The sequence below is a fragment of the Grus americana genome, chromosome 13, assembly GCF_028858705.1.
Source record: "Grus americana isolate bGruAme1 chromosome 13, bGruAme1.mat, whole genome shotgun sequence".
Classification (NCBI taxonomy): Eukaryota; Metazoa; Chordata; class Aves; order Gruiformes; family Gruidae; genus Grus; species Grus americana.
This window is the reverse complement of record NC_072864.1, coordinates 13771726-13787044: the sequence shown is the minus strand read 5'-3', so window position 1 is coordinate 13787044 and position 15319 is coordinate 13771726. Positions and strand designations below refer to the sequence as shown.

The 15319-nt window shown below is 42.7% G+C and overlaps 1 protein-coding gene across 17 annotated transcripts in view; it reads right to left on the bottom strand.

Annotated features, from left to right (window-relative positions):
- The window catches only part of LOC129212203 (uncharacterized), a 50120-nt gene extending 34854 nt beyond the window's left edge, over window positions 1–15266 (bottom strand). For 7 of the 17 annotated variants that reach the window (XR_008579100.1, XR_008579104.1, XR_008579098.1 and 4 more), the window contains exons 1-3: window positions 13464–13814; window positions 11625–11676; window positions 10854–11001 (exon numbers count right to left, since the gene is read on the bottom strand). Coding sequence is in view for 7 of the 17 variants with exons in the window: in XM_054840464.1 (XP_054696439.1) it covers window positions 10854–11001; window positions 12036–12047 (160 nt within the window). In the remaining 10 variants the exon portion in view is untranslated. Of the gene's footprint in view, window positions 1–10853; window positions 11002–11624; window positions 11677–12035; window positions 12257–13463; window positions 13815–14858 lie in introns of those variants that run through there. The other 10 variants (XM_054840464.1, XM_054840465.1, XM_054840471.1 and 7 more) reach the window with 6 other exon arrangements.
- Between the last annotated feature and the right edge of the window lie 53 nt (window positions 15267–15319).

The following is a 15319-nucleotide window of genomic DNA, read 5'->3' as shown; positions in this document are numbered from 1 at the left end:
AAAGATACTCTAAATTTGCTACAGACTGCATGTGTCACACACTAACCAACTGGGGGCTACTGGTCCTTCTCCACATCAGCACTTTTTCTTTACTTCTGGTATTTATAAAGCTTTTCCAAAAGATTTAGAGATAACCTTTAATATTCTAAAAGTAAATACGAAGCAGTCCTTGAGAAGTTAACAAAACCCACAGCATACCATCTAAAAATTATCAAAATTTTTCACTTTCCAAGGAAAATGGTGTCTCTGGGCATTCAACAGCGTGACTGGGAAACACTAAGCTTGTGACAGTGCTCTGACAGCAGCCCAGGACCACACTCTGCCGGGTGTTTCTGTTGGTGTGTATGTGCCAAAGAACACTGACAGATTTGCCATCAAATAATTTACATCTTTGCTTATAACTCCTTTCTTAAATAGCATTTTTTGCCTTATGCAACCAGAACAGTTCACTTATTTTTTCTACATTTCCTTCTACTCTTTTTAAAATTCACTTAAAACACAGCTGTGATGTTGGGCAGGACCCACTATACTGCATTAGACCTGAGACACCATCTTGCTTCTCTGCATCAGCAGCATGTTTTCAGGAAACAGGGGCAAAGTCTTCTCAAAACCAGGGTGGCTTTTATCTAAACTAGGCAATTCCTCAGCCCCTTACCAGAGCAGTTACATGTGCTCATTCCCCGATTACAAGTCCCCAAAATATACACAGACAAGTTTTTAAACAAAAAGTTCTGGTCATCTGAAGACCACTGGATGACTAATTCCTAGCTCCTGCTGTTCATACTCCTCACTCAGTACACACTAATTTCCCTAATTAACCTTCCTTTGCCTCCACAGTGACCTTACCATAGGCAATACAAGTGCAAGGCTTCAGCAATCCACAAGCTCTCCTTTCTGGCTCCAACAGCCCCATGTTCTTCAGCCTACACACCATGTGAGGTTTGAGCCATACAGCAGGATAGAAGATCCCAAAGAGCCAGTAACAACTATATATAAGGCCAGTCTCCTGCACCGTCACAGCTGAGGCAAATGCCCAACTGACCTTTTTGTCAACATCAAAACTCCAAACATGCTCTCTTGATATGGAAAACACCTGAGTACTTTGAAAGACTAACCCTCATCAGCTGTGCCTCTTACCCCAGCTGTACTGCACCAAAGGTGAGCTCCTTAGCATGCAGGGCCTTGGTGAGTGAAGTACATTAGTTGACCTATATAACAAATGCTCACCTTCATTCATCTTGTTAGCCAAACAAAAACTGGATTTACAAAGCTTGTCATGCTACAACATTCACTGGACCACAGTCCTACGTACCAGGTCAAATTATACATCAACAGTGGCCGATTCCATGGAATTTGACAGAGGTTTGACCTACCTTTGTCGCACACTCCCCTTCATTAATTCTGTCATTCCTATGGTATCTAACTCCAATTCTGAGTCACCTTCTCTACAGCAGGTAATGAAAATGTGTTCTTCTGGTAAGGCAAAAATCTCCCTCAGTGTACTGGTTTAATTAAATTAACGAGTGAATGTGAAAAATAGAGGATCAAGCATCCACTGCTGCTGAGAGGAGCAGTTACATCTGGCAAACACAACCCTCCTGGGCTGCAGAACAAACAGTACCTGGCACTCTACCTACAGACGGGTTTTGACACCTAGCTCTGCACACTCTGCCTGTTGGATAGGGATTACAGAGAACCCAGCAACATTTAATACTGAATTAAGAGCTCTCCCTGTTAAGAGACTTCTCTGCTGCTTTCTATTACTGTATTAAGCAGATAAGGTACAGAACCTTATAACGATTAGGAAGAGAAAATATTGAGTATACAATTAACCAAAATAACATAACTGATAGTTTTGAACCAGGATGCTGAAGGAAAAGGCACAACCTAAACTTTATGGTCTATCCTGACCTGCTTCCCAGCCTATTTTTAGGCTATTACTTTTTTTTCATCCTGCTAGGAACTATTCCCATAGCACCTAACTAGTGCCAAACAACACTGATTTAAAACATGTTATTTTCGTATACTTTCAGGCACTGACCAGTCTTCTAATAACCATCACCTCCTATAGGCAGCTGAACAGCACATTAAAGATTTGCAGTGCAGGCCTGTTAATAGAAATCTCTTCCTGGTGTATTAGTTAATAAATTCAGCCTTATTTCTTTCAGCTCTCAGAATGAGCTCCTAGCCTCATGACACATGTGCATACTTTTGACTGATGCACTAATCTTAAAATAAACAAAAATACATAAAAATATAGATAGAAAATTAATTATAATATTCATATAATACTTTCCGGGAAGTATGATATTACCAGAAATGCCAAAGGACTTTGGCTTGACCTCACAAATTTTAAATCAATAACCAAATTTGAATATAAATGCTAAAGTCCTCATATGCTTGTTAAAGGCAAAGTTAAGACTTCAAAATCAAAACCTCAAGCATGACTACACTCACTTGTCTGTGAGTCAGGGCTTCTCAGCTGAGCCACATGGCTCTGAGGCCCCAGGCTTGTAACAGAATGATTAGGGAAATGTGCTTGTTGTGTATGTGAGTCCAGCTGCCAACACAGGCGGAATCACAGAATGGTAGGGGTTGGAAGGGACCTCTGGAGATCATCTAGTCCAACCCCCCTCCTAAAGCAGACCTCTGACTACAAGCCCCTTGGCCATCCTCTAGTGTACACACAGTCTCGGCCCCCAAATGGACTCTACTTAATAGCACTGTTATTCTGGGGTGGAGGGAAAAATAGGATTATGTGCTTCTTGTAAATGTTAGAATAATCCCATAAATCTGAATGAAATGAATTTTTTTTGGTGAAATTGTCTGCAACACTCTGCCATGCATGTTCTTCCTCTAAAGGATTATTTCAAAATTATGGACTCAGAAATGTTCAGCTGGATAGTTCTTGGGTGGCTGAGGTGCTCACTGAAGAATTTAAATGATGTAATAGCTATTGAACACCCCATTATATGGCTGCCTAATTAATGTAAATGATAGTTATGTCTCACTCACAGAGGATTATTTTACACGGAGGAAAATCTACTCACTGCCACAGTAGCCATTTCGATAGTTTTTATAGGAGCAGTTGCATTATGGCTTCATTGAGTAAAAGGCAAGTAGCCGTCCTAAATAATGAAGATTGAAAGTTTAATAGTCCCAATAAAGAATCCTGCAGGTTTTTTATTTCAAAAATTAGAGTCTGATTGCAAGCGTATGATAATGAGAGGGCAAAGAGCATTGGCACGTGGAATCCTTCTGCAGCCCAGGCTCCTTAGGAACTTCCATTTCTTTTGCACAGAAATATAGAAGAATAAGGACAGAAAAAAAAGAAAATAAGCTCTTTTTTACTTTTCATGACAGCATGTCCAAGCTCCAAACCTCTCCCTGTGGCAACATTTCAGTGGATAAGGATATGCTGGATTGTGCCTGTTATACTTAGAAGGCTGACATTACTGGAACAGCTGCATACGGCTGATCACGTACACACAAATACCCTCAAATAACGTGAAGAACCCAGCTTAGACCCATTTGAATGATGATATGCAGACATAAGCCAGCCTTGCAAACTTGTCTCAGAACTGTAGCCTATTACAGCAACTCTTTTTTGCGAGGCAATAGTCAAGGGACTCGGCATTTCTGTTACGAGACCCTATTTCCAAGGTTATATATCAGAGATTATAACAGCTATAAAAATTCAAATGAGATTTAAAACTTGGCATAAGCATTCTCACTTGGGATCTAGTATTTTTAAGCAAATCTTTGCAGGAAAAGCTAAAAGTTTACTTGTTCCACTTGTTATTTTAGATGTCTATTGCTACGTAATTCTCAATCTAGATTTTTACACGCTCCCCATCGCAGTACCCAAGTAATCTCTTTTCACAGCTGCATTTTCAGAATGGCAGTTCAGAGCTAGGACAATTAATTTGACATTTGTTTCTCCAAACAGCAAACTTCCAAGAAGGGTTTTAAAAGAACTTCTGTTCCAAGGCAGCCACTTTTTTCAGCAATAAAGCACCACATGCGTTTTAGCAAGTAAAAAGTGGCAACAACATTAAGCTGAATTATGGTAACAATGCCTACAAAACAAGCTGGCTGGGGATTTGCAAACGCAATCTCCAAATGTCTGCAAAAGATCTGATTTATCAAACACATTCCAGGCAGGATTTGTTATAGGTTTGCACTTCCTAATAAAAGAGGTCTGTAGTATTTATTTACTGTTAGTGTTGGTGAAAGGTGCTACCCTTGTGACATCTTTCAGAAAGGTGAGTAGATACCTTCAGAATAATCCACAGGATACACAGAGCACCACAGACCTTAGAAATCAAAGCCTGGAATCTCCACTGAAATGAAACAGGATGAAGCTGAAGGTTAAATATAGGGAGGGAAGAAAAAAAGATTGTAAGAATCGTAGGCAGCCTCAACAGGAAACCTCAGATAGTGCCAGGGAAAAGTCCAATGCACTCTGGCTGCAGGGACAAGTTAGAAACGCTAAAGGCAAACCATGGAGGATGCAACTGTGTATCAGCACGGCCTGTGGCCATTTAGAATGCTTCCCTCTGTGTGGGGCCTTACTGAAGGGTAAAGGCTAGTTCGCCCTCGGGTTTTGATCCATAGCCTTGCTGCTGATGCAATGATGAGAAACCCTAGCTAGTGCTTTCTTTAGGGATGATTTTTATTATATGATTCCCTGATATACAGGAGCTGGACTGACACAAACACACTCTTTCCAAGCAGGTCTCCACACAACCCTCCCCACAGATTAGTGCTGCATGCAAATAACTCAGCATTTATGTTAGTGGAAGAGTGGCACAAGTATGGGCAGAAGCAGTGGGGCCATTAAATTTATGTTCCCTCACCTTCGTTCTTATAGTTCTACCATGCAGTAGTTTGGACTGAAAACTAATGCTTCATACAAAGAATACAGGGTCCCTTATATCCTAGCTCAATATCCGGGGGGGGGGGGGGGAAGGAAAAAAAGAGACATACTTACATATGTACATGGAAGTAAAATAAGTAAAATATATGATCCATATTTTTAATTTTGCATTTGCAGAGCAATACCTCCTATTTGCAATGACTTGTCAACAACACTTTTAGGACAGCACTGCATTAAGGTAAGTACCTTTGTTTCTGGTTAACAAAGAAACAAAGTTTCTTGTTTGTTGGTTTGTTGGGTTTTTTTAAAGCAACAAAGTTGGGGCAATTCTTTAAGATTACTTAGAAAACTCAAGGCTTTCCCAATGATAACATCTACTGGTTTTGCACAATGACTTCTGTTTAAAACAAAATGAGTTACTAAGGTGAACAGATTGAGTAATCAAGCTCAATTAAGCATGCGCAATATGCACTGTAACAACATTCACTGTTTAAGGAGTGATAAACCACCTTTATTTTCTTTTGACTTCTGGCAGACTACCTCAAAAAAACATTCATTTCTACTCCAACCCAGCTAGTGTTTCCATGAAGACGTATCATGATTTTTAGCTACTTTGCCACAGATGTTGTTGGGGAGGGTGAAACAAAGACAAACATCCTACAGCTACAAACAGGAGACAATATTAGCACCTACACAGACATCAGGCTTTGCTGGTACAGTCCATGCTCTGATCAAACACTGTTTTCTTGCAGGAGAGCGGTGTCGGGCTTTGGAAGACAAGCCACTTTTGGGGCTACATGCTTACGAGAATGTTTCAAAAGACAGTTTTCTTCCCATGCAACAGAATGGTTTGCAGATTCAGGAAAAGTACATTAATAACTTGTGGCTTGGCTCTGAGGCACAGGTATTTTAATGTATTATTATTGTTGCTGTTGGTTTTGTTGTTGCTTTTGTTGAAGCTAACATAAAAATGCTATAGAAATCTCACCTCCTTTTATTTTGCTTTAGTGCCAGAAGATGGAGCCACATGCTCACAGTTTTAAAGTGATTTTTTTTTCCCCTGTTATGACAGAAAAAACACCATGAAGCAGACAGCGCCTAGAAACTGCTCCCTTACCTTAAATGAACTTGCCTTTTTACTGTGTCTGTGTGTACTGCTAATCTGGTGCATGCCTCACTCTATGTCAGCTGCCTTTCTCAGATGTTTCCATAACAACTGAATTTTCCTTACTGCAAATATATTTTCTGAATTGCCTACTGTGTCAAAATGAAATCAGGAAACAGAACCAAACTAAGCCAGGCATTTCCAACTGCTAAAATATCACACTTTTCATTTCCTTCATGAAAGGATATACTCTTAAAGGAAGTCATACATGTCTCAGAACCATTAACATAAGACTCAACTCCTCATCTTGTTAAAAGGCCAAATAAATGCAGATATAATATCATGTTTACTCTGTGTCCTAAAGCTTAAAAATACATGCTCAGATGAAACAGTAGGCTAGATTTGTACTCTGCAAACCCTTCAGCACTGCTGCAGTCACTCAGAGCAAGCCATGTGTTCGATACAACTGAGGCATGCCTTTGCCCACGCCAGCAGTACCCTGCTGCACAGTGTGACTGGTTGCCACAAGGTAGGGCACAGTTGGTTTTTCTGTTGAAGGGAAATAAACGCCCTGTTCTGCTTCAAAGCCTATGTGCCAAAAAAAAAAAACCAAAAAACCAACCACCAAAAAAAACCAACCCAAATCCAAACCCTGGGAGATGCTTTACCATGGCAGCTCCCTCAGGCCTTGCTCTGGGCAGCTCCCACCCACTGACCTGCAGATGCAGCCAGGCTGTGCCAGTGCCAGCTGCTCCACAGGCCAGGCAGGCAAGGAGCATTGCTGACCCCTCCGCAGCTCCATGCTGGGCAGTAGGACAGGGCCAGTCAAGTCTGACAGCGAGTCTGCTAAACCCTGCCCCTTAGCCACAGTGTGTGCTTGTCCTACTGCAGCCAGCCATCTCCATGACACATAAAGATGAAAAGGGCCTTTGTAAAATGACATACATCCAAGGGGAAGAGAAACTCTTCACTAATGGTATTAAAGCCTATTAGGGCTTTCCTTTGTTGGCTGCTTGCTCCATGTCAGCCAGTCCTAGAGAGTCAGATCAAAGCAAGATAATGGCATTCCTAATAACGCCAGCAGACACCTTTCAGGTAAAAATGTTTATTGTTCAAGAACACTGTCATGTCCTTTCATGTCCTTTCCTGACCTGGCAATGTCCCAAGTTACTACAGAACTGTTATAAATACACAGAGTTAATTATTCTTTTTGCCACTCTCTCAGACTGATCTCAGGCAGCAGCAGGAGGAGACTAGTTTTACTCTCATTCACTTCCTTGGTACAATGCCATAACCTCTTTCTAACAAATCCTCCACCACAACGCTTAACACCTCTCTAACAGGACATTACAAAGGAAGTCAGCAAAACATTCTAGCAAAGTGTTTCACCAAACAAAAAATAATTTATTTTTTTTACAAAATCTAAATATGGGACAAAGTATGCTGCCTCTATACCCTGAATGCTGCAACTTGCTACCAGCAGTAGATATTCACATGTGGCTTCAGCTCCCACTAGTCCTTGGGGAACCACCATTTGATGGTGAAAACCAGAAAGGTGTGTGTAACAGTGAGTGGAGCCCACAGCAGGTAAGATTGACACAAGTGCCATCCTCCAGCCAGAGCTCGTAGGTACCACAAGAAGGCTTCAGCATGTGGAATAACTAGAGTAATAGTTACTATTAATTCTCAGCTTTTATTTAAAAAATTGTACTTGCAAGCTTATCTCCACCAATTAATTAAGAGCACCCTGACCAACAAATCGAAGAAAATGTCATACTGATGCTTTCACCCCCCACATTTACTTCAGTGCTGTGGCCAAAAGCTCAATTACAGCTTTAGCTGCCAGGAGGGTAGATTGAGATTAGATATTAGGATGAAATTCTTCTCTGTGAGGGTGGTGAGGCACTGGAACAGGTTTCCCAGAGAAGCTGTGGATGCCCCATCCCTGGAAGTGTTCAAGGCCAGGTTGGATGGGGCTTTGGGCAACCTGGGCTAGTGGAGGGTGTCCCTGCCCATGGCAGGGGGGCTGGAACTAGATGGGCTTTAACGCTCCTTCCAACCCAAACCATTCTGTGATTTCAGAGCAGTGTCTCTAGCATTCCCTGTATGGTTTTTGGACAATCACTTAAAAATTTGGATTTGCTTCCTTTGCCTGTAACATATGAACAATACTCAAAGGCCCCAGGGGAGTATGCTAGATGTATCCGAAATACATCACCTGCACTGATCGTGCTCTCTCTGCTCAGAGAGAAATGGATATCCCAGACAGAAATACAGGATTCCTATTGAAGATCTGCACTGAAATGATGGCAAGCTGAGGAAATCTCCAGGAGAAAGCTGAAAAGGCCACACTATTGATTGACTATTGTGTCTACAAGATAGACAAGAATTTGAACCCCTTTGCAAGGAGATCAAACATATCACTTAATAAAAACAAGGCATCCTACAATGAACCTCTCTTTCCCATATTTATTCCTCTCTAAACACAGCAGTGCACAGATTATAGGAAATGGTTTTACATTTAACTTCAACCCCAAGTGGTAAAGAAACGAATTGTATCTCACAATGTAAATTTGCATCTACCATCATTTAATGGATGTTTTATACATGCTATGTACTACTGTGTTTTTATGGAAAGGCAAAAAAATTACTTGGGAATTTGTTTTTAATTAAGCAATAAGGCTCAATGGGGTACTGCTATCATGCAATAAAACCACTCCTGGGGTGTTGTGAGGCATTTGGTCCAGATGAGTGCTTCAAATCACCCCCAGATTGTGATTAGATGATTACTCCCTGGAGTTAATATTAGATGGTTCTCTCTAGAGTTGTCTTATTGCTATTATAAAAAGTCTTCAACATGGGGAAACTAAGTAGCTTTTGTGCTTGAAGAAGATGAAGTTCGCAGTTTCGACTGTTGAGTGGCTGTCTGAGCTGTGTGGGTCCCATAGATCAATTTACCTATTTAGCATGCATGAAAGATCATCTCAGTGCATTTCTTTGACCCAAACAGTTTTACAATTAAGTGGCTTTCTTTTTTCTAGGAGATGGAAGGATATAAAGAGCAAATAACTCCAAAATAAAGGAATCCCAAGACAAGGCGCTGAGGAATTTGACTCTGAGATACGTATTACTGGCTTTATCTTTTTGTTGGGAATAATGAATCCTAATCGCTATTATGCTAATTGTATTAATGAAGGCTAATGCATGCAACAGTGGTAAGAGATTCTCCCAAGTTGGGTGCATGAGGAGGTACACGGCCTGAGGCAGTTGTGGGGGCTCCCAAGCTAATGAATTCAAACAGCCCAAATGGTACAGAACCAAACTGCAGTGCCCTCCCCAGCCTCCCCCCCAGTCCTCTTCAGGGTTGAGGTTAGAGAAGAGATATTTCATTCTGAGAAAAGACAAAAAGGGGGGGGGGAGGGAACCAGAAAACAACAACAAAAAAAAAGCTTCCTGCATATTTCAGTACACCAGTAAGAGAGAAATCTCAGGAAAACATTAACTCTTGCAGGTCCCTTCCACTCCCAAAAAGGCAGGAAGGCAGCACACGCACATGGACAATTTTTGCACAGCTTGAGCTGAAGTACAAAGCAGAATCCTCAACTTCTCCTTCAGATGTCCCTCAATAGCCCACCACACACCTCTTATTACACAAAATCCCTCTGGTTTCCCAAGCAGGCAATAATTTTTACACTTTACAAATTAAGGTGTGATCCTTCACACACCCTCTGTGCCCTCGCCTGTATCACATCTCATACCCTGCACAGCTCAGGCAGCAATACGCTCTCTAAAAGCCAATAAACCACTTCCACCCAGTAAGAAATCCCCATGGTTCCTCCTTCAGCTCAGTACCTCTCCATTTAAAGATCCAGCATGCCAATGGATGAGAATCCCAGCCAAGATGAGGTTTGTTCTCTTAATTTCCAAGATGTCAGCAGAACACCTTGGGCAAAAGAAACCCACACCGCCTTTCTGTTTTCCCATATATTTGAAGAACACAAAAGGAAACAAGGATTTCCTTTTTTTTTTTTTTCCTTCCCCTTTCACAGAGCTCTCTGCAATACACACTCAGTGCATAAAACTTCCCTAGGCAATTGCAGCAGATGCCTTCCTGCACAAAAGGCATTGATGTGGGGCAAGGCTCGGGTCCCTTACAAAGAGATGATTTTTTCTTTCTCAGCAACACACACACTCAGCCTGGGCAGCAGTTCCAAAGGAACTATAGAAGTTATATCCATGGGCAAAGCAGGGTTTATGAATGAAACTCTTTTACGTGTCTTTGACTAATCAGTCAATCATAGATGAACACATTTACATCTCTTTAAATTAACTGATGATTATCACACTCTTGTTCCCTGTGCTTCTTCTCCACTTTAATACTTGAAATGCCTAATCTACCTAAGTTTAGTGTTTGAAATACCTAATTGTTCACCATGATTTATCTTGTGCAATAAAAGCACACTCTGAATAGGAGATCACTGTTTAAATAGAATAGCAATAGTAGGAAAAGAGTTCAGATGAAGAACATGCACAGAATGATGTTATTCTGGAAGGAAAGCTGAGCCCAAAACATGCAGTACTCTCTCGTAGCACACTGCAACATACTTTCAGCAGCTTTTTTAAAAAGACACATCTCTTTTCCACATTAATTTCCACATTAAAATGTTTTTCCTTTAATATTACACCCCTCTACGCACTGAATACCCACACCTTCTCGCAGTTCTGGTATTTCATAGTCTCTTACCTCACCTCTTTCTCACCTCTCCCCTTCATATTCCGACTAGAACCTGCTCGCATTACTGGGGAACACTACTCAGAAACAGCGGTTTGGCAGCATGCTAAACCTACTGTTTGTTAGTGCGTACTCACCCATTCCACTTCTCTGAAGAGAACCAACTTCTGAGCTTTCCCTGTTGTACGTCCCCATGCTGGGCAGCTCTTGGGTGCAACCTGGAGACTCACAGCGACTGACCCACTTGATCAATCCACTCAGAAAATGAACACAAAGCTCACGCTGCTAAGAATGAAAGAAAGCATGAGTTAGTGACATCCTGAAAAATCTGAGACAAGGTAACCTGGATTAAAAAAACAACCAACCACCTTTTCCACTGAAACAATGTAGCTCCTTTCTTGCTTGGACCTGCTCACTTATCAGCTACAAAATGCCCTTGCTACCTTCAACCCAACAGCTCCATGGGAGAAGCCACAGAGCTGTCACAGGGCACGTGGCGTTGGTGCTCCAGGAGGCAGGGAAAGGGCTGCCAGTGTGGGACGGCGAGGGTGTTTCTGTACCATAAGGTGAGGCACATCCACAGTCCTGGAGGCAGCAGCTTCCCACTCACCATTTCCCACGCCCAGCACCAGAGGTCCAGTGTGCCCTCTGAACATCCACCTGCTCCTGCACACTCTCTGCTTGACCCCACGAGCATGAATCAGTGTATTTGGTTTGCTTATGGTTTCAAGTTTTACCATATCTCCTGCTCACAGTACACTCTACCATGCAGAATGGTACACACTGATGACGTTACATAAAGAACATTTCAGTGACAAAATACCTCAAGTATTTTACAGTTAAAAGGTGGGATATAAAATGGAACTACATATTACATGCTGATTCAAAACAAAAATTAAAACTCTTACCAAGCTTTGAATCAGATCTTCTACACACTTCTGTGATTACAGTTACAGACCACTGCGAAGAGAACAAGCTATTGAAACCGAAATTGGCTTAGCAGGGAAACCCCTAGCATTCCTCTCTCCCACTGGATGTTTCACCACTGCTATTTATCACTGAAAATTAAGAAGGAACAAGCAAAATACCTTATGCCTTCACAGCACTGAGATGCACAGACAACTGCCAAAGCTTAACACAAACACCAGCATACAGCCTAAAGATAACATGGGTTTGAAACACCTCTCGTAGTCCTGACAACCACACATGTTGTTTTCACTGGAGACAATACACCCCCTTCTTTTTCCTAGAACCCAACCAAGAGCAAGTAATTATTATGTATCTATACACAGCATTTAAATTTAGCCTCTGCTGTTTACCCGCTTAGTCATTGTTGGTTGGTCAAGACTTCAGTTCCAACTCTACCTAAAGGCCACACACAGCACTGCACACACGTGACCAGGAAAACAGGGAAGGGCAATGTATAGCAAGAACATAGGCTCTTATGATGCAAGCTTGCAACTTTTTAGGACTTGCAACCATGAGTGGTTTTGTGCTCCTTGCACACCACAGTTTTTGCAATGATCACTGAGATATCTGACCTGGGACATGACCCTGCAGTGAGGCACACGGGGCTATGAGTCAGGAGCTCCAAGGGCTGTTCCTCAGCCTCCCAAGTGATTCACTCTGAGCCAGAGCCTATTGCTGCTGAAAAAAATAGCAAATAACCCACTATTCCTATTTCAGTGATCAAGCTGTGTATGATCATATGTAACTCCAAGTTTCAGTTTTACTCTGTGAGGAAGGTACAAACCCTCACATGGTTATTAGAATTTATGCTGCATTTCAAGATCCTTAGAATAAAGTGCTGCACACATGCAAAGCACAGCAATGCCATTGTAAAAACAAAAGCACAGTGATTGCATACTGCTTCCTTACGCAAAAGGCAAAGGAGCAGGCAGGTCTCAAGGTTGCTTTCAGGAATACTTCCATCACTCTCACAATTGTATTGTGGCCAGGCTCCCAGGAACAACTCAGGAAGTGGGTAACTTCCCGCACGTGGGGCAAGAGAAGCCCTGAGGACACAATGACCCTCTGAAACAGGTTTGTCTGGCAGCAGTTCCAATGTGTGTGGACTAGTGATATTTTGGAAACTGACATTCTGAAGTTTCAATCTGTACTGACGGAGCCAAGCACGGCTCTGATTTCTGCACCGTCAGGCTTGGAAGCACCTCATTTCTAAAGAACGCAAATGATGCTGGTAAGGCTTCAGAGACACAAATCAATCATGGCAATTCATACATTTCTAAAATAGGCTGATTAGCTGAATCCACTGGGAGCCAGATCAGACAAACATTCATCCCTCCATGCACACCACACTCTCACAGAACGTAGGACAGAAGTTATTCATGCTTACAAGTAAGCCATATAACGAACACATGCTGATTTATTTTCTCATTAAGTAATAGGTAACAGTAATAAGCTCAATTCAATAAAATCTTGATAGTTAAAAGCTGTCTTGTCCACTGATGAAATACTCCATGTAGTCAATTAGTTAAAACCGCTGTCTCTCCTATGATCACAGTGGGTTCCTAACAGCCCAAACTGCATCTCAATATTGAGTTTTATTCAAAATAATTTTATTAAATGCCTGTTTTTTGTCTAAAACATGCACTAAACATACACTGAGCTCAGAATTTAACAGATGTTTTTGTTACTATTATAATCTAATCTTTTCCTGTAGGCTGTTGTAGTAATTTTGCCACTAGAAGACAATAAAAAGCCATTTTCTCCCCTGCAGAGCTTACCTTTGGCTGACTCAGCTGAGCAGCTGCAGTTTCCTTTACTTGCTTTGAAATTATTGCATCCCAGTTGGGCAAGATATTTCTGCTACTGAGAAACAAGTGGTTTTGGAAAAAATGCCAGAGGCAATAGATCAGATAATGCAACTGGAGCAAGGTAGAGAGATTTTAAAAGCTGGTAAATTGGGCTGCAGCTTTTTCAAGTGGTCCCACAAATTTTTCACTTTTACAGCCAAGAAAAAAGAGCTCCTGAGCCTTCCTATCAAATATGTCTTAAGATTACTCATTAAACTCTGAGTTTCTCTCTCAATAATGTATTCAAACAAGGATGTAACAGCTTTCAAAACAACCATCCAACAGTCAGCTCTCAAGTGCAACTGGTTAATACTGACTGCACGCCCAGTGCGTACCTCGAGGCTTCCCTCACCTCACGCAGAGTTGCCTGAACACACCTCCACTTCTGATTGGAGAGGGAGAAAGTAGAAACAACCTTCAAATCCCAGGCTATTTGGCTAACCCAATGCTACCTTTGGCCGACATGTAATGATTACTGCCCAGGGGAGCATATTGAGAAACGACAAGAAAAATAAATCAAAGTACTACCTCTCAGTGGTAAAGACTACAATTAGGATAACATGAGAGCAAATTCAGAATACTTTTAGCACATAAGGGGGAAAAAAAGTTTAAGAGTAATAACCTATGGCTGGTTAGATCTGAATTATTCTGGCAGCTAAGACAAACTGACAGATTTAGTTCAGCACTTTGTATATTTACAGTTAGCTTTATGTAAAAAAACATTTTGTCAAGGATGAATTTCTAAGCTAGGCAGATCTCCTCAGACCTAGAATTCTGCTTGCAAGGCAGCCAGGATGGAGATGGCTGGTGCCCAGGCTCAACACAAAACCAGTTGCGAGAACTGGTCTGCAAAGGCCCTGCCCCTCCTTCCACTGCCAGACCCCCCCAGTCCTGCTCTCCCACAGGGACGGAAGAGACCCCACACTAAAGCACTAGCAATAACCTGAAAATCACTGCTCAGCCCGGCAGCCTGCCCTCTGTGGTGAGATCTCTTCTCCCAGGTTTTTGGAGGTCTGTTGATGACCTGACAGCCCTCTCTGTAACCCTCCCTCACACACTGCCAGGGACTCATGGACTGCAATTAACTTAGTCTATGTCCACGCTCATCTGCTCATCTGACACAAAGTATGAAGAAATAAAGTCTCATGGAAACTCTCATGATGCCCAACCACTTTAGCTCTAAAGCACGCCATGAGCTTCCCAGCCCACGTTATTATTACCAAAGAAAACGAAAACCTGGAGAAAAAAAACACATTTCTAATACCATGACAGGTCCATCAGTTCCCATTAAAAATAGAAAAGCTATTAGAGAAAGTGAGCAAGCACCTGAATTATAGATCAGCACAGGCCCAGGTAGCTGGGGTTGTTTTAAAGCACCAGGCAAGGACCAGAGCTCTGCTCACCCACACCTCTGGCCCGGGGTGCCACAGCAGGTGCAGAGGGACACTCGTGGCTCCCGCTCACCCGCCCCACCACCCTCACGGCGGTGACAGGCGGCAGCGGTGCTCGGTGGCCCGCGGCACACGCAGCCGCCGGGGAGGCGCGGCCACAGCAAGAGACGCCCCTGGAGTAACCCCGGGCGCCAGCCCCAGCGCTGACAGGGCGTCGGCTGAGGAGAGGTGGCAGGAAAGGCGCAAAGGCGCCCGAAGGGCCGCACGGCCCGGCCCGCTCACAAACGCTGAAGGCCGCGAGCAGCGCGAGGCAGCCCCGGGGAATGGTTAACGGCTCCAGCGCGAGGAGCAGCGGCAGCTCGAGCCCACTCCCGCCCTTCCGCCGCGCAACCACCC